Source organism: Amia ocellicauda, chromosome 1 (assembly GCF_036373705.1).
Source record: "Amia ocellicauda isolate fAmiCal2 chromosome 1, fAmiCal2.hap1, whole genome shotgun sequence".
NCBI lineage: Eukaryota > Metazoa > Chordata > Actinopteri > Amiiformes > Amiidae > Amia > Amia ocellicauda.
Genome location: NC_089850.1, coordinates 43,914,929 through 43,926,911, shown reverse-complemented (window position 1 = coordinate 43,926,911; position 11,983 = coordinate 43,914,929). Strand labels below are relative to the sequence as shown.

General features: G+C 43.7%; 1 protein-coding gene across 2 annotated transcripts; it reads right to left on the bottom strand.

Annotated features, from left to right (window-relative positions):
- Positions 1 to 3,426: 3,426 nt before the first annotated feature.
- On the bottom strand, positions 3,427 to 7,456 carry LOC136750838 (uncharacterized). Of its 2 annotated transcripts, none has more exons than XM_066705955.1 (2): positions 7,203 to 7,456; positions 3,427 to 7,045 (listed from the first exon to the last, which is right to left on the bottom strand). In XM_066705955.1, the coding sequence occupies exon 2, from the start codon at positions 6,171 to 6,173 to the stop codon at positions 3,657 to 3,659; it is 2,517 nt and encodes an 838-aa protein (XP_066562052.1). In that variant the 5' UTR covers positions 6,174 to 7,045; positions 7,203 to 7,456; the 3' UTR covers positions 3,427 to 3,656. The 2 variants fall into 2 exon arrangements, with proteins under 2 accessions (XP_066562052.1, XP_066562061.1); XM_066705964.1 differs by having other exon boundaries at positions 3,427 to 6,990.
- Positions 7,457 to 11,983: the final 4,527 nt, after the last annotated feature.

Sequence of the window (11,983 nt, the reverse complement as noted above, 5' to 3'; positions counted from 1 at the left end):
GCACATAATATTAATTTCAAAGTACTAACTATTTACTTATTATCTTAACTTAAGAACTAGTTGAAAGAGTGACTAGAGGATGCTGGAGTCTTCAGTCTGCTTCCAACAATGTAACTGTCTTATGGATGGGCCTCTCCAAATGAACAGGTTTAGAGATGCGCTTTCCTCTTCCATCCAGAGTTGAATCGCCGATAAGCAACTTGAGCCTTCTCACTCTTCCGTCCTTTCCTGGGTACACTTCAATAACCTTTGCTAACTTCCACTGGTTTCGTGGTGTAGCATCATCTTGCAAAATGACAATATCATTGACCTTAGCGTTTCTGCGGTCTTTGGTCCACTTCTGTCTCTGTTGGAGATTGAGGAGGTATTCCTTTTTCCACCGTGTCCAAAAGTTGTTGGCTAAGAGTTGAACTCTGCGCCATCTTTTACGGAGGTACAGATCTTCCCTGACGAACTTTCCAGGAGGTGGAGAGATGATCGTGGATTTCATGGTCAGGATGTGATTTGGTGTCAAGGGCTCTGGACAGGATGGATCGTTCAGATGATCAGTGGTCAGAGGTCTGCTATTTACAACCGCCATAACTTCATATAGGAACGTTCGTAGTGAGGAGCAGTCAAGTTGTCTGGCTGACTGTTCTAGAATGGACGTCAAGACACTTCTGATAGTGCGAATTTGTCTTTCCCAGACGCCACCCATATGACTTGAAGCTGGGGTGTTCATGATGAACTCACATCTCAGTTCTTTGAGTTCCTCTTGATCCATCTCCTTTAATGCTTGAATGAACTCACGCCTGGCACCAACAAAGTTTGTCCCTTGATCACACCTTATTTGCCGTACTATTCCACGAATAGCGATGCATGAACGCAGAGCGTTAATGAAGGCATCTGTGGTCAAGTCGTCGAGCATTTCAATATGCACTGCTCTGGAACACATGCAGGTAAGTAAGAGTCCATAACGCTTTAACTCTTTTCTTCCTTCCTTGATGTGGAATGGCCCGAAGCAGTCCATCCCGCAGTAAGTAAATGGAGGGGTTGTTTCCATTCGATCTCCCGGGAGATTTGCCATCCTTTGTTGTTCTGTGCATCTTCTGAACTTCCTGCACGTTGTGCATTTGTAAATATGGGATGACACTGCCCTGCTGCATCCCAGGATCCATATACCATTGGATCGGATCTCATTTATGGTCATTCCCCGTCCCTGATGGTGCACTCTCTCGTGATAGTGCTTGAAGAGTAATGCCGACACGTGACTGTCTCTAGGGAGAACAGCTGGATGCTTCACATGTGGATGAAGAGCAGCATGAGTTAAGCGGCCTCCGACTCTGAGGATACCTTGGTCATCCAGGAATGGACCCAACTTGTGTAACTTGTTGGCCTTGTCTTTGATTTGTGAGTTCTTATGACACTGGATGCCCTGTATTTCTTGAGAGAGGGTTGCTTGTTGGACCATCTTGATTATGCTGAGCTCTGCATCTCTCCTTTCCTCTAAACTGGTGCTTTCCCAGGACCTTGGCCTGAGGCCTTTCGCTTCCCTTGCACGCCGCTTTAGTCTGGCTATAGCTTTCACCATTCTTGACCAGTCAGAGAACTTTCGTAGACAATCTAACAGTGACCTTATTTCCTTTGCCAGGGTGTCATGAGCCTGGGCCTTCTTGATCTCTGGATCACTACTTGCAATCTCTCCCACCTTGACTACTTCGCTGGTCAGCTCTTTCTGCCAAAGAAAGCTTGGACCCGTGAACCAGTTGGAAGCTACAAGTTGTTTTGCTGCAAGACCTCTTGAGGCATGATCTGCTGGATTCTCTTCGGAAGCCACATACCTCCATTGCGCAGACTCCGTACTTTGCTTGATGCGTTCCACACGGTTTGCCACGAACACATGAAATCTCCTGGCCTCGTTACTGATGTATCCGAGGACAACCTTTGAATCGGTCCAGAAGAATTCCTGTAGGCAATCTATCTCCAGTTCCCTTTTGAGCATGTCACTGGTGCGGACGGCTACGACTGCTGCTGACAGCTCAAGTCTTGGTATGGTGGTAACCTTAGCAGGGGCTACTCTTGACTTCCCCATTACCAAAGAGCAGTGGACTTCACCTGATGCACTGACTGCTCTGAGGTACGAACACTCGCCATAACCTGACACGCTGGCATCAGAGAAATGATGGAGCTCGTAGCTCTGAACCTTAAAGTTTAATGGAATGTAGCATCTCTGAATCTTTACACCAGCCAGGTTTTGCAGGTCTTGGAGCCAAAACTCCCACAGGGGTCGAAGATCATCAGGTAAGATGTCATCCCAACTGAGCTTGTTATGACACATCTGCTGCAGAATCTGTTTTCCCACCAGGATGAACGGTGCCACAAATCCGAGTGGATCGTATACTGAAGCGACAGTGGATAAAACTCCTCTTCGGGTAAGTGGATTTTCTTTCACAATCACTCTGAACTGGAACTCGTCAGAAGCCACGCACCACTGTATGCCAAGTGCTCTTTCCACGTGTAGCTCTCCCAGGGCCATGTCCAGGTCTTGGGCGGCTTTTGCACATTCTTCTTTGGGGATTGAGGCTAGGACTTTCTTGCTGTTGGAAATGAACTTGTGCAGCCTGAGTTTGCCTTTGTTGCAGAGCTCTCTTGCCTCCTTCACTAACTGAATAGCTTGGCTTTCAGACGCTAAGCTTGACAAGCCGTCATCAACGTAAAAGTTCTTCTGAATGAACTTGATGGTGGCTTCACTGAAGTGTCCGTGTCCTTCGGCTGCGAGGTGCTTGAGTCCATAGTTAGCGCAGCCAGGTGATGAAGCAGCGCCAAACAAGTGGACCTTCATCCGGTAGATGGATGGTTTGGCTTCAAGATTTCCATTCTCCCACCACAGGAATCTTAGGTAATCTTGGTCTTCTGCTTTAACGTGGAACTGGTGGAACATGCGTTCAATGTCACACATGATTGCCACTGGACCTTTCCGGAAACGACACAGAACTCCCACCAAGGTGTTTGTCAGCTCTGGACCGGTCAGGAGATGGTCGTTTAAGGATGTCTCTTGAAATCTCGCCGAACAATCGAAGACAACACGTATCTTCCCAGGCTTTTGGGGATGATACACCCCATGGTGTGGGATGTACCATGCTGGAGCTTTATTGAGGTCTTCTTCTGGGACCCTTTCTGCATCTCCACGTGTTATGATCTCATCCATGAAGGTCTTGTAGTCTTTGTAGTACTGTTTGTTTCTTTTCAGCTTCCGTTCTAGGCATCTGAGACGGTGGATGGCGCACACCATGTTATCTGGTAAGTTGGGTCTTTCATTCTTGAATGGCAGTGGCATCTCATAATGACCACTGTCCTTGAGCCTGATGCCTCTTTCCATCTTTGACAGGAATCGGAGATCCTCTTGAGAGATGTGACTGTCCTCCAAAGACCTTTCGACAAAGTCCGATTCCAGCACCTTGATGACATCTGCAGGTGAGACTACCTCTTTGACTTGAGTTCTACAGACATAGTGAACTTCGCTTGTGAGGTTTGAAGAGGACTGAAGACCAGGCATCACTTGCCTCACGATGACCTGGTGACTTATTCCAATTTCATCTCCATAGTCAAGACATGGGTTGCCATAGCCAACTACGCTCCAGCCCAGGTCTGTTCTCTAAGCAAAGGGCTGATTTTCTTTACCAGGCACCACTTGCCTTGGGACAAGAGCTTGAGGACAGTTGTAGCCGATTAGCAGGCCCACGTCGCAGCTTTGTTGAGGAGCAATCTCGTCTGCGACGTGTTCCAGATGAGGCCATGCCTTTGCAGTCTCTGGTGTGGGAATATGATCTGTTTGCAGGGATGAATTCTCTTGAGTAGGTCACTGGCAGAGGAATTATCTTGTCTGAGTAGAATCCTCTCACTTGTAGTCTAGTCAGTTTCCGACAGGACACAACTGTGTTTCTTGAAGCCATTGTGGAGAGCTTTAGCTGAACTGGTTCCTTCTTTGTGTGAAGAGTCTTTGCCGTTTCTTCCAGGATAAATGTCGTGTCGCTCTGTGTATCGAGGAGTGCATACACAAGAACTTCACGATCTGGCTCACTTGTGACTGACAACCACACTGGAATGACTGTGGATGTATGAGTGTCTTTAACATTCTGTAAAACTCTGTTGGATGTTGACTCACGTGATGATCTTGCTGCCCTATCTTGTGGCCGCTCTATTTTCCTTTCCCTTGACTTGCCACTGTTCCCTGCTCCACTAAGCCGTGTTGACATCCTTTCTTCTTTGGTGCGATTATCATGGAGGCAAGCTGGATGTCCTTTTTCACACATATCGCAGATCTCTCTGTTTTCACAGTCCTTCGAGCGATGGCCAAACTTCAGACAGCCGAAACACAATTTCTTCTCTTGAACAAACTTGACTCGCTCTGAAATAGTCTCATCCATAAATTTGCGACACTTGTGTAGACTGTGACCTGCCTTCTCACAGAAGACACAGCTTGTGGTAACAGCTTTCTCGTCTGAGTTGGTTGCCAATACCTTTGCTCCATGACCTCTTGTCTTTGAAACCTTGATCTTCTCATTTTCACTTGGTTTTAGAGCGTGGAGGGACGTTATTGGGTTACAGGCGATTTTGGCTTCACGTGTGAGAAACTTGACGAACTGGCTAAAGCTTGGGAACGTGTGACTTTGTTCTTCCACTTCTATCACCTTCCTATTCCATCTTGAGGTCAGCCAGTCTGGAAGTTTAGAGAGTATTTTCTGATTTTCGTTGCAGTCGTTGAGTACTTCAAGACCTCTGATCTGAGACATGGCCGCCTCACAGCTGCGAAGGAAGTCAGCGAGTTCTTGAAGTTCCACACTCCCCTTAGAGTTTATTTTGGGCCACGTATCAAGCTTATCTCTGAAGGCCTTGGCGATAAGGAATGGATTGCCGTATCTCTCTTCTAGGATGGTCCACGCTGCACAATAAGCTGACTCTGTGCCTAGCAAGAAGTAGCTTTCAATGGCCTTTTTGGCTGGTCCACCCACATACTTTCGCAGATAGTATATTTTCTCTTCAGCTGGTATGTTTTTCCTGTCAATAAGTGTCTGAAAGGAGACTTTCCAGTCATTAAATCTGAGTGGGTCGCCGTTGAACGTTGTTGGTTCAGGTACGGGAAGACGACTCGCACTGATGGACTCTGCGAATGCTCTAACAAGAGCTGCAGTATTGTCTTCTTGTTTTGGTTGTGTCAGAGAGTGAGGTGGGGAGCAATGCTGCAATAGGCTACTTTCATGCTTGACTTCCTCATTCTCCTTCGGAGGGACACATTGATGGAGCAGCCCAAATATTTCTTCATCTGAGCATTCACTTTGTTCATATACTTGCTGTCTCGCCTTAGCAGCCTCTAGCTTCTTGATTGTCTCCAATCTTTCTAGTTCTCTGCGCTTGGCTTCCAGCACCCTTTGTCTTTCTGCATTTTCAGCCTCTTGATTAGCTCGTAAATTGGCTGCTTCAGTTTCGAGTCTTTCAAGTTCTTTGATATGACGTTCTTGCTCTAGCAGTACTTTTAAAGTGGCTTCATTGGCAGCAACTTCAGCAGCAGCATCTCGTCTTGCAGAAGACTGGCTTGAACGGGATGTTATTCTTGAGTTAGTTTGAGAATGAGCAGACGACTTGGTGCGGTGAGAGTTGACGCTTACTTTGTCTGAGGCTGCAGCTTCAATTACAGGCTCTATTGATTTCACTCTTTGTTCTTCACCCCCTCTTGTGTCTAGAAGAGCCTTTGCAGTCTGGATGATTGTTCTTGTTACTGCTTCGCAGGTGTCTGCTCTGCGACGTGTGTCTTGGTCGGGAATGTCAATGTGCCTTAAATCTTCATAAACAACGTTCAGATTATCTGAGGCATTGCTTATCTTAGTAATGTGGTCACGCAGCAGGTTGTTTGAGCATTGTCCACTCAGCGCTTGTTTGGCATCCTTAGCGATAGCTTTCCACTTCTCGTAGCTCACACTGAAACGGTGTGCAAATCTTCTTACTTGCTGATCGTGCAGTTCTTGGCCCTTTTCCGTAAACCTGCGGACCCTTTGGCTTCTATGTGGCTCTTGTGAGGAAGTGTGGTTATCTCCTGTGCCTTCAGCAGCTTGTGGTTGCATGTCTGCGCAGTGCTGCTGCGCGTCTTCACCTGCACCCTCTTTGTCACTCTCAAAGAAAAGCTCAAACTCTGACATTTTGCTTTAGTTTGGTTTAAATCTAAACTTGTTTTTTAGTTGAGTAAATTACCTTGTTCACAATAATCTAAGTTATGTTTAACTTAGCTTAAGCTCAATTGAGTAGTTGTTTTTAATCTCTGATATGTGAATAGTCAGCCTTTAATTACTTGCAGCTACTGACACTACTTTGGAGAAAAATTACTCTCTGCAGCTAAATTAACTTGCTTTTTCCAAAATAAAAACTGTACTAACTGTACTCAAAGACTAGTAACACTCACTTTGTGATCTATGGAGCTATGGTCTTCTTGCCTGATAACTTGTTATAGTTATATATGGCCTTATTTAAATCTTAAATTACCACAAATGAAATTAAACAAACCAAAAATATTAACTCTTAGTTAAACTTGTACATATACCACATTAAGTAATAACCATTCACTTTTAAGTCTAAATATGACCAATTCTGCCTTACTCTCGGTACTAATAGTTCTTAATATTCACATCCTACTCATCAGTAGACACAATATCAACACAGTAGCAATATCAATCCACTTCAATTTGAGAAAAGGTAAGTAAACAAAACATTAACTAATGGGAAATGCAAAGAAATGTCTCATTCTCTTGCCCAGAACGCTTAATGTCTCTGAATTACAGCTTCATTTGCGTTATGAAACCTGATTCTTCCGTGGGCGCTGCCTCTTCTCGCGCTGTCATGTGCGGATGTCTCGGCCCGACCACGACTCGCGCTCTCCGATGCCGTCTTCCTCGCCTCCTCATGCGGAGCAGACGAGCTCTCACTGTAGCTCCCTCCAGTAGTCAACACGAAGCACGAGGTCTTGGTTAAAAAACGGGGTTTTATTTCAACAACATATCATGTCAACCCGTGAGAACTGGGTTGAAAGAGAGAAAAAAAATAAAAGGAAATTATAAATACAATGCATGTATGTATGTCTTGAATACAGTTTGTGCCGTTATAGTTACACACTAGTTAACACAAGCTATGCACATGAAATATATCACAGACAACTGGATACAAAAGAAACATACCTCGTAGGCTGCTTCCTACTTAGGAGGGGCTAAATCTCAAAAGCCTTCTTCCTTGTCTTCTTTACTCGGATAATATACATTTAGATATCTTTATATTCTTAATATTTACTTAGCTCGGAGAGCTCTTGCGATGCTATGTTTTAGCTCTACACTTTAGATGTTGTGCCCCCTTTAATTACGTGCGGAACACAAGGATGGCGCTAATTAGTTCCGCCTCTACGATATCCTATTAATTTTAGGTAGGAACCAAAAAAATAGTCACAAACTTAACTAAAGCTGAGAGGCAGTTACATACCACATTGTCTCTCTCTCTCTCACTCTCTATCTATCTATCTATCTATATATATATATATATATATATATATATATATATATATATATATATATATATATATATATATATATATATATAGTGTCACTATATGCTGTATATATATATATATATATATATATATATATATATATATATATATATATATATATACAGCATATAGTGACACCAGTGGTTCATAATACTTCAGGACAAAGCACTCTCCTCCTTCCCAACTTCAGGCCATGTAACAGGCAGAGTCCATTGACCTGCAGACCACGCCAGATGGGCACAGCTCATCATAGCACCCGCACACAAGGGAACCACCCACCTACAGCCCTGAGGGCAGAGTCTCTGTGGAGAAACATGTACACGGTGAAGAGGAGTGCTAACGAATGACACTCATGAAAGAGGAAGCTAATGGAAATAAATGTTGCCACTTAAAGAGCGAAAAATATCTGAAAAAAGAAAGACAGAACTTTTCTGTTTGAACCAACTCTACAATGCTGGTAAAACATCATTAGAACTTGACGTTAGCTACCTTCCTTCTAAGTATTAACCAATTTATCAATACATATACAAGACAACTGACAGACCACCCGAATACCCACCTTGCTTTGGATGAGAACCCCCCCTGGATTACCATAACTGACTACCAACATGAGACTAATGGCTGTGACTCAAATGTGCAGGATGAAGGCCTCCTCAAGTTGTTTTCACAAGCTTCTCTTTTCCATGTCACACCTGCAAAGTTAATGACTTAATTTCCCAATCTTTTATGTGGTTCGTCTAGGTATTTTTTTTATCTCTTGGGATTAATTCGATAGCTTCCTCTGTCCAACTTTGATCTGTTTTTCACCTAAATGTTTCCCGTTTTTATTGAAATGTATGCAGTTTAATGTCTCAAAGTACTCTGAAATTAAAGCATAGAACAAATAAAAAATTGGAGAAAAGAAAATCTCAGAAAATATTGACAAATTACATGTTCTATCTGATCAAAACAAGACCATCCACGTTTGGTAGAAGCAACACACACCCGTAGACAGCTCAAAATGTCAAGATGGAAAACTCTGTTTACAGTGTACTAATGCACAATGATTGTACATAATTGGATCTGTGTTTGATAGAACATCGAATAATATACAGTGCATCCGAAAAGTATTCACAGCGCTTCACTTTTTCCACATTTTGTTATGTTACAGCCTTATTCCAAAAATGGTTTAAATTAATTATTTTCCTCAAAATTCTACAAACAATACCCCATAATGACAACGTGAAAGAAGTTTGTTTGAAATCTTTGCAAATTTATTAAAAATAAAATACAAAAAAAGCACATGTACATAGGTATTCACAGCCTTTGCCATGACACTCAAAATTGAGCTCAGGTGCATCCTGTTTCCACTGATCATCCTTGAGATGTTTCTACAACTTGATTGGAGTCCACCTGTGGTAAATTCAGTTGACTGGACATGATTTAGAAAGGCACACACTTGTCTACAGTGAGGGAAAAAGTATTTGATTCCCTGCTGATTTTGTACGTTTGCCCACTGACAAAGAAATGATCAGTCTATAATTTTAATGGTAGGTGTATTTTAACAGTGAGAGACAGAATAACAACAACAAAATCCAGAAAAATGCATTTCAAAAAAGTTATAAATTGATTTGCATGTTAATGAGGGAAATAAGTATTTGACCCCTTCGACTTAGTACTTGGTGGCAAAACCCTTGTTGGCAATCACAGAGGTCAGACGTTTCTTGTAGTTGGCCACCAGGTTTGCACACATCTCAGGAGGGATTTTGTCCCACTCCTCTTTGCAGATCCTCTCCAAGTCATTAAGGTTTCGAGGCTGACGTTTGGCAACTCGAACCTTCAGCTCCCTCCACAGATTTTCTATGGGAATAAGGTCTGGAGACTGGCTAGGCCACTCCAGGACCTTAATGTGCTTCTTCTTGAGCCACTCCTTTGTTGCCTTGGCTGTGTGTTTTGGGTCATTGTCATGCTGGAATACCCATCCACGACCCATTTTCAATGCCCTGGCTGAGGGAAGGAGGTTTTCACCCAAAATTTGATGGTACATGGCCCCGTCCATCGTCCCTTTGATGCGGTGCAGTTGTCCTGTCCCCTTAGCAGAAAAACACCCCCAAAGCATAACGTTTCCACCTCCATGTTTGACGGTGGGGATGGTGTTCTTGGGGTCATTCCTCCTCCTCCAAACACGGCGAGTTGAGTTGATGCCAAAGAGCTCGATTTTGGTCTCATCTGACCACAACACTTTCACCCAGTTCTCCTCTGAATCATTCAGATGTTCATTGGCAAACTTCAGACAGGCCTGTACATGTGCTTTCTTGAGCAGGGGGACCTTGCGGGCGCTGCAGGATTTCAGTCCTTCACGGCCTATTGTGTTACCAATTGTTTTCTTGGTGACTATGGTCCCAGCTGCCTTGAGATCATTAACAAGATCCTCCCATGTAGTTCTGGACTGATTCCACACCGTTCTTATGATCATTGAAACTCCACGAGGTGAGATCTTGCATGGAGCCCCAGACCGAGGGAGACTGACAGTTATTTTGTGTTTCTTCCATTTGCGAATAATCGCACCAACTGTTGTCACCTTCTCACCAAGCTGCTTGGCGATGGCCTTGTAGCCCATTCCAGCCATGTGTAGGTCTACAATCTTGTCCCTGACATCCTTGGACAGCTCTTTGGTCTCGGCCATGGTGGAGAGTTTGGAATCTGATTGATTGATAGCTTCTGTGGACAGGTGTCTTTTATACAGGTAACGAGCTGAGATTAGGAGCAGTCCCTTTAAGAGAGTGCTCCTAATCTCAGCTCGTTACCTGTATAAAAGACACCTGGGAGCCAGAAATGTTGCTGATTGATAGGGGATCAAATACTTATTTCCCTCATTAACATGCAAATCAATTTATAACTTTTTTTTTCTGTTTTTTTTGTTGTTATTCTGTCTCTCACTGTTAAAATACACCTACCATCAAAATTATAGACTGATCATTTCTTTGTCAGTGGTAAAACGTACAAAATCAACAGGGGATCAAATACTTTTTTCCCTCACTGTATATAAGGTCCCACAGTTAACAGTGCCAAACTGAGCGATCAGGGGAGAAGGGCCTTAGTCAGGGAGGTGACCAAGAACCCAAAGGTCACTCTGACAGAGCTCCAGTGTGTCTCTGTGGAGAGAGGAGAACCTTCCAGAAGAACAACCATCTCTGCAGCACTCCAGCAATCAGGCCTGTATGGTAGAGTGGCCAGACAGAAGACACTCCTCAGTAAAAGGCACATGACAGCCCGCCTGAAGTTTGCCAAAAGGCACCTGAAGGACTCTCAGACCATGAGAATCAAAATTCTCTGGTCTGATGAAACAGATTGAACTCTTTGGCCTGAATGGCAAGCGTCATGTCTGGAGGAAACCAGGCACCGCTCATCACCTGGCCAATACACTACACTACAGTGAAGCATGGTGGTGGCAGAATCATGCTATGGGGATGTTTTTTAGTGGCAGGAACTGGGAGACTAGTCAGGAGACAACCTTGATGAAAACCTGCTCCAGAGCGCTCTGGACCTCAGACTGGGGCGAAGCTTCATCTTCCAACAGGACAACGACCCTAAGCACACAGCCAAGATAACAAAGGAGTGGCTACAGGACAACTCTGTGAATGTCTTTGAGTGACCCAGCCAGAGCCCAGACTTGAACCAGATTGAACATCTCTAGAGAGATCTGAACATGGCTGTGCACTGACGCTCCCCATCCAACCTGATGGAGCTTGAGAGGTCCTGCAAAGAAGAATGGGAGAAACTGCCCAAAAATAGGTGTGCCAAGCTTGTAGCATCATACTCAAAAAGACTTGAGGCTGTAATTGGTGCCAAAGGTGCTTCAACAAAGTATTGAGCAAAGGCTGTGAATACTTATGTACATGTGCTTTTTTTGTTTTTTATTTTTAATGAATTTGCAAAGATTTCAAACAAACGTCTTTCACGTTGTCATTATGGTGTATTTTTTGTAGAATTTTGAGGAAAATTATTAATTTAATCCATTTTGGAATAAGGCTGTAACATAACAAAATGTGGAAAAAGTGAAGCGCAGTAAATAGTTTCCAGATGCACTGTATACTGGATTAACCACTAGGTTATTCTGAACAAAACAAGACTATATGCAAAGAAAACCGGTCGAAACTGAATGATCTGTGACCGTCTGAATGAGACGCCCCCCCCACCCCGAGCGTTTATCCCCCATTGATGGCGGGCGACACAGAAAATGTGTTTGAGAATGAAATGCACTGGTAGCCAAGAGAATAAGCTTTCAAACGATGTGTTGTAGGAGTACAGTGTAACTTCTATGCACAGGAGCTGCGCGTAACACTGCCAAATAATACTTAAGAGGGTGTAGTAACACAGTATAGAACTCTGAAATGTACATTATTTTTCAGTTTTTGGTAACTTTTATTTTTTAACCTC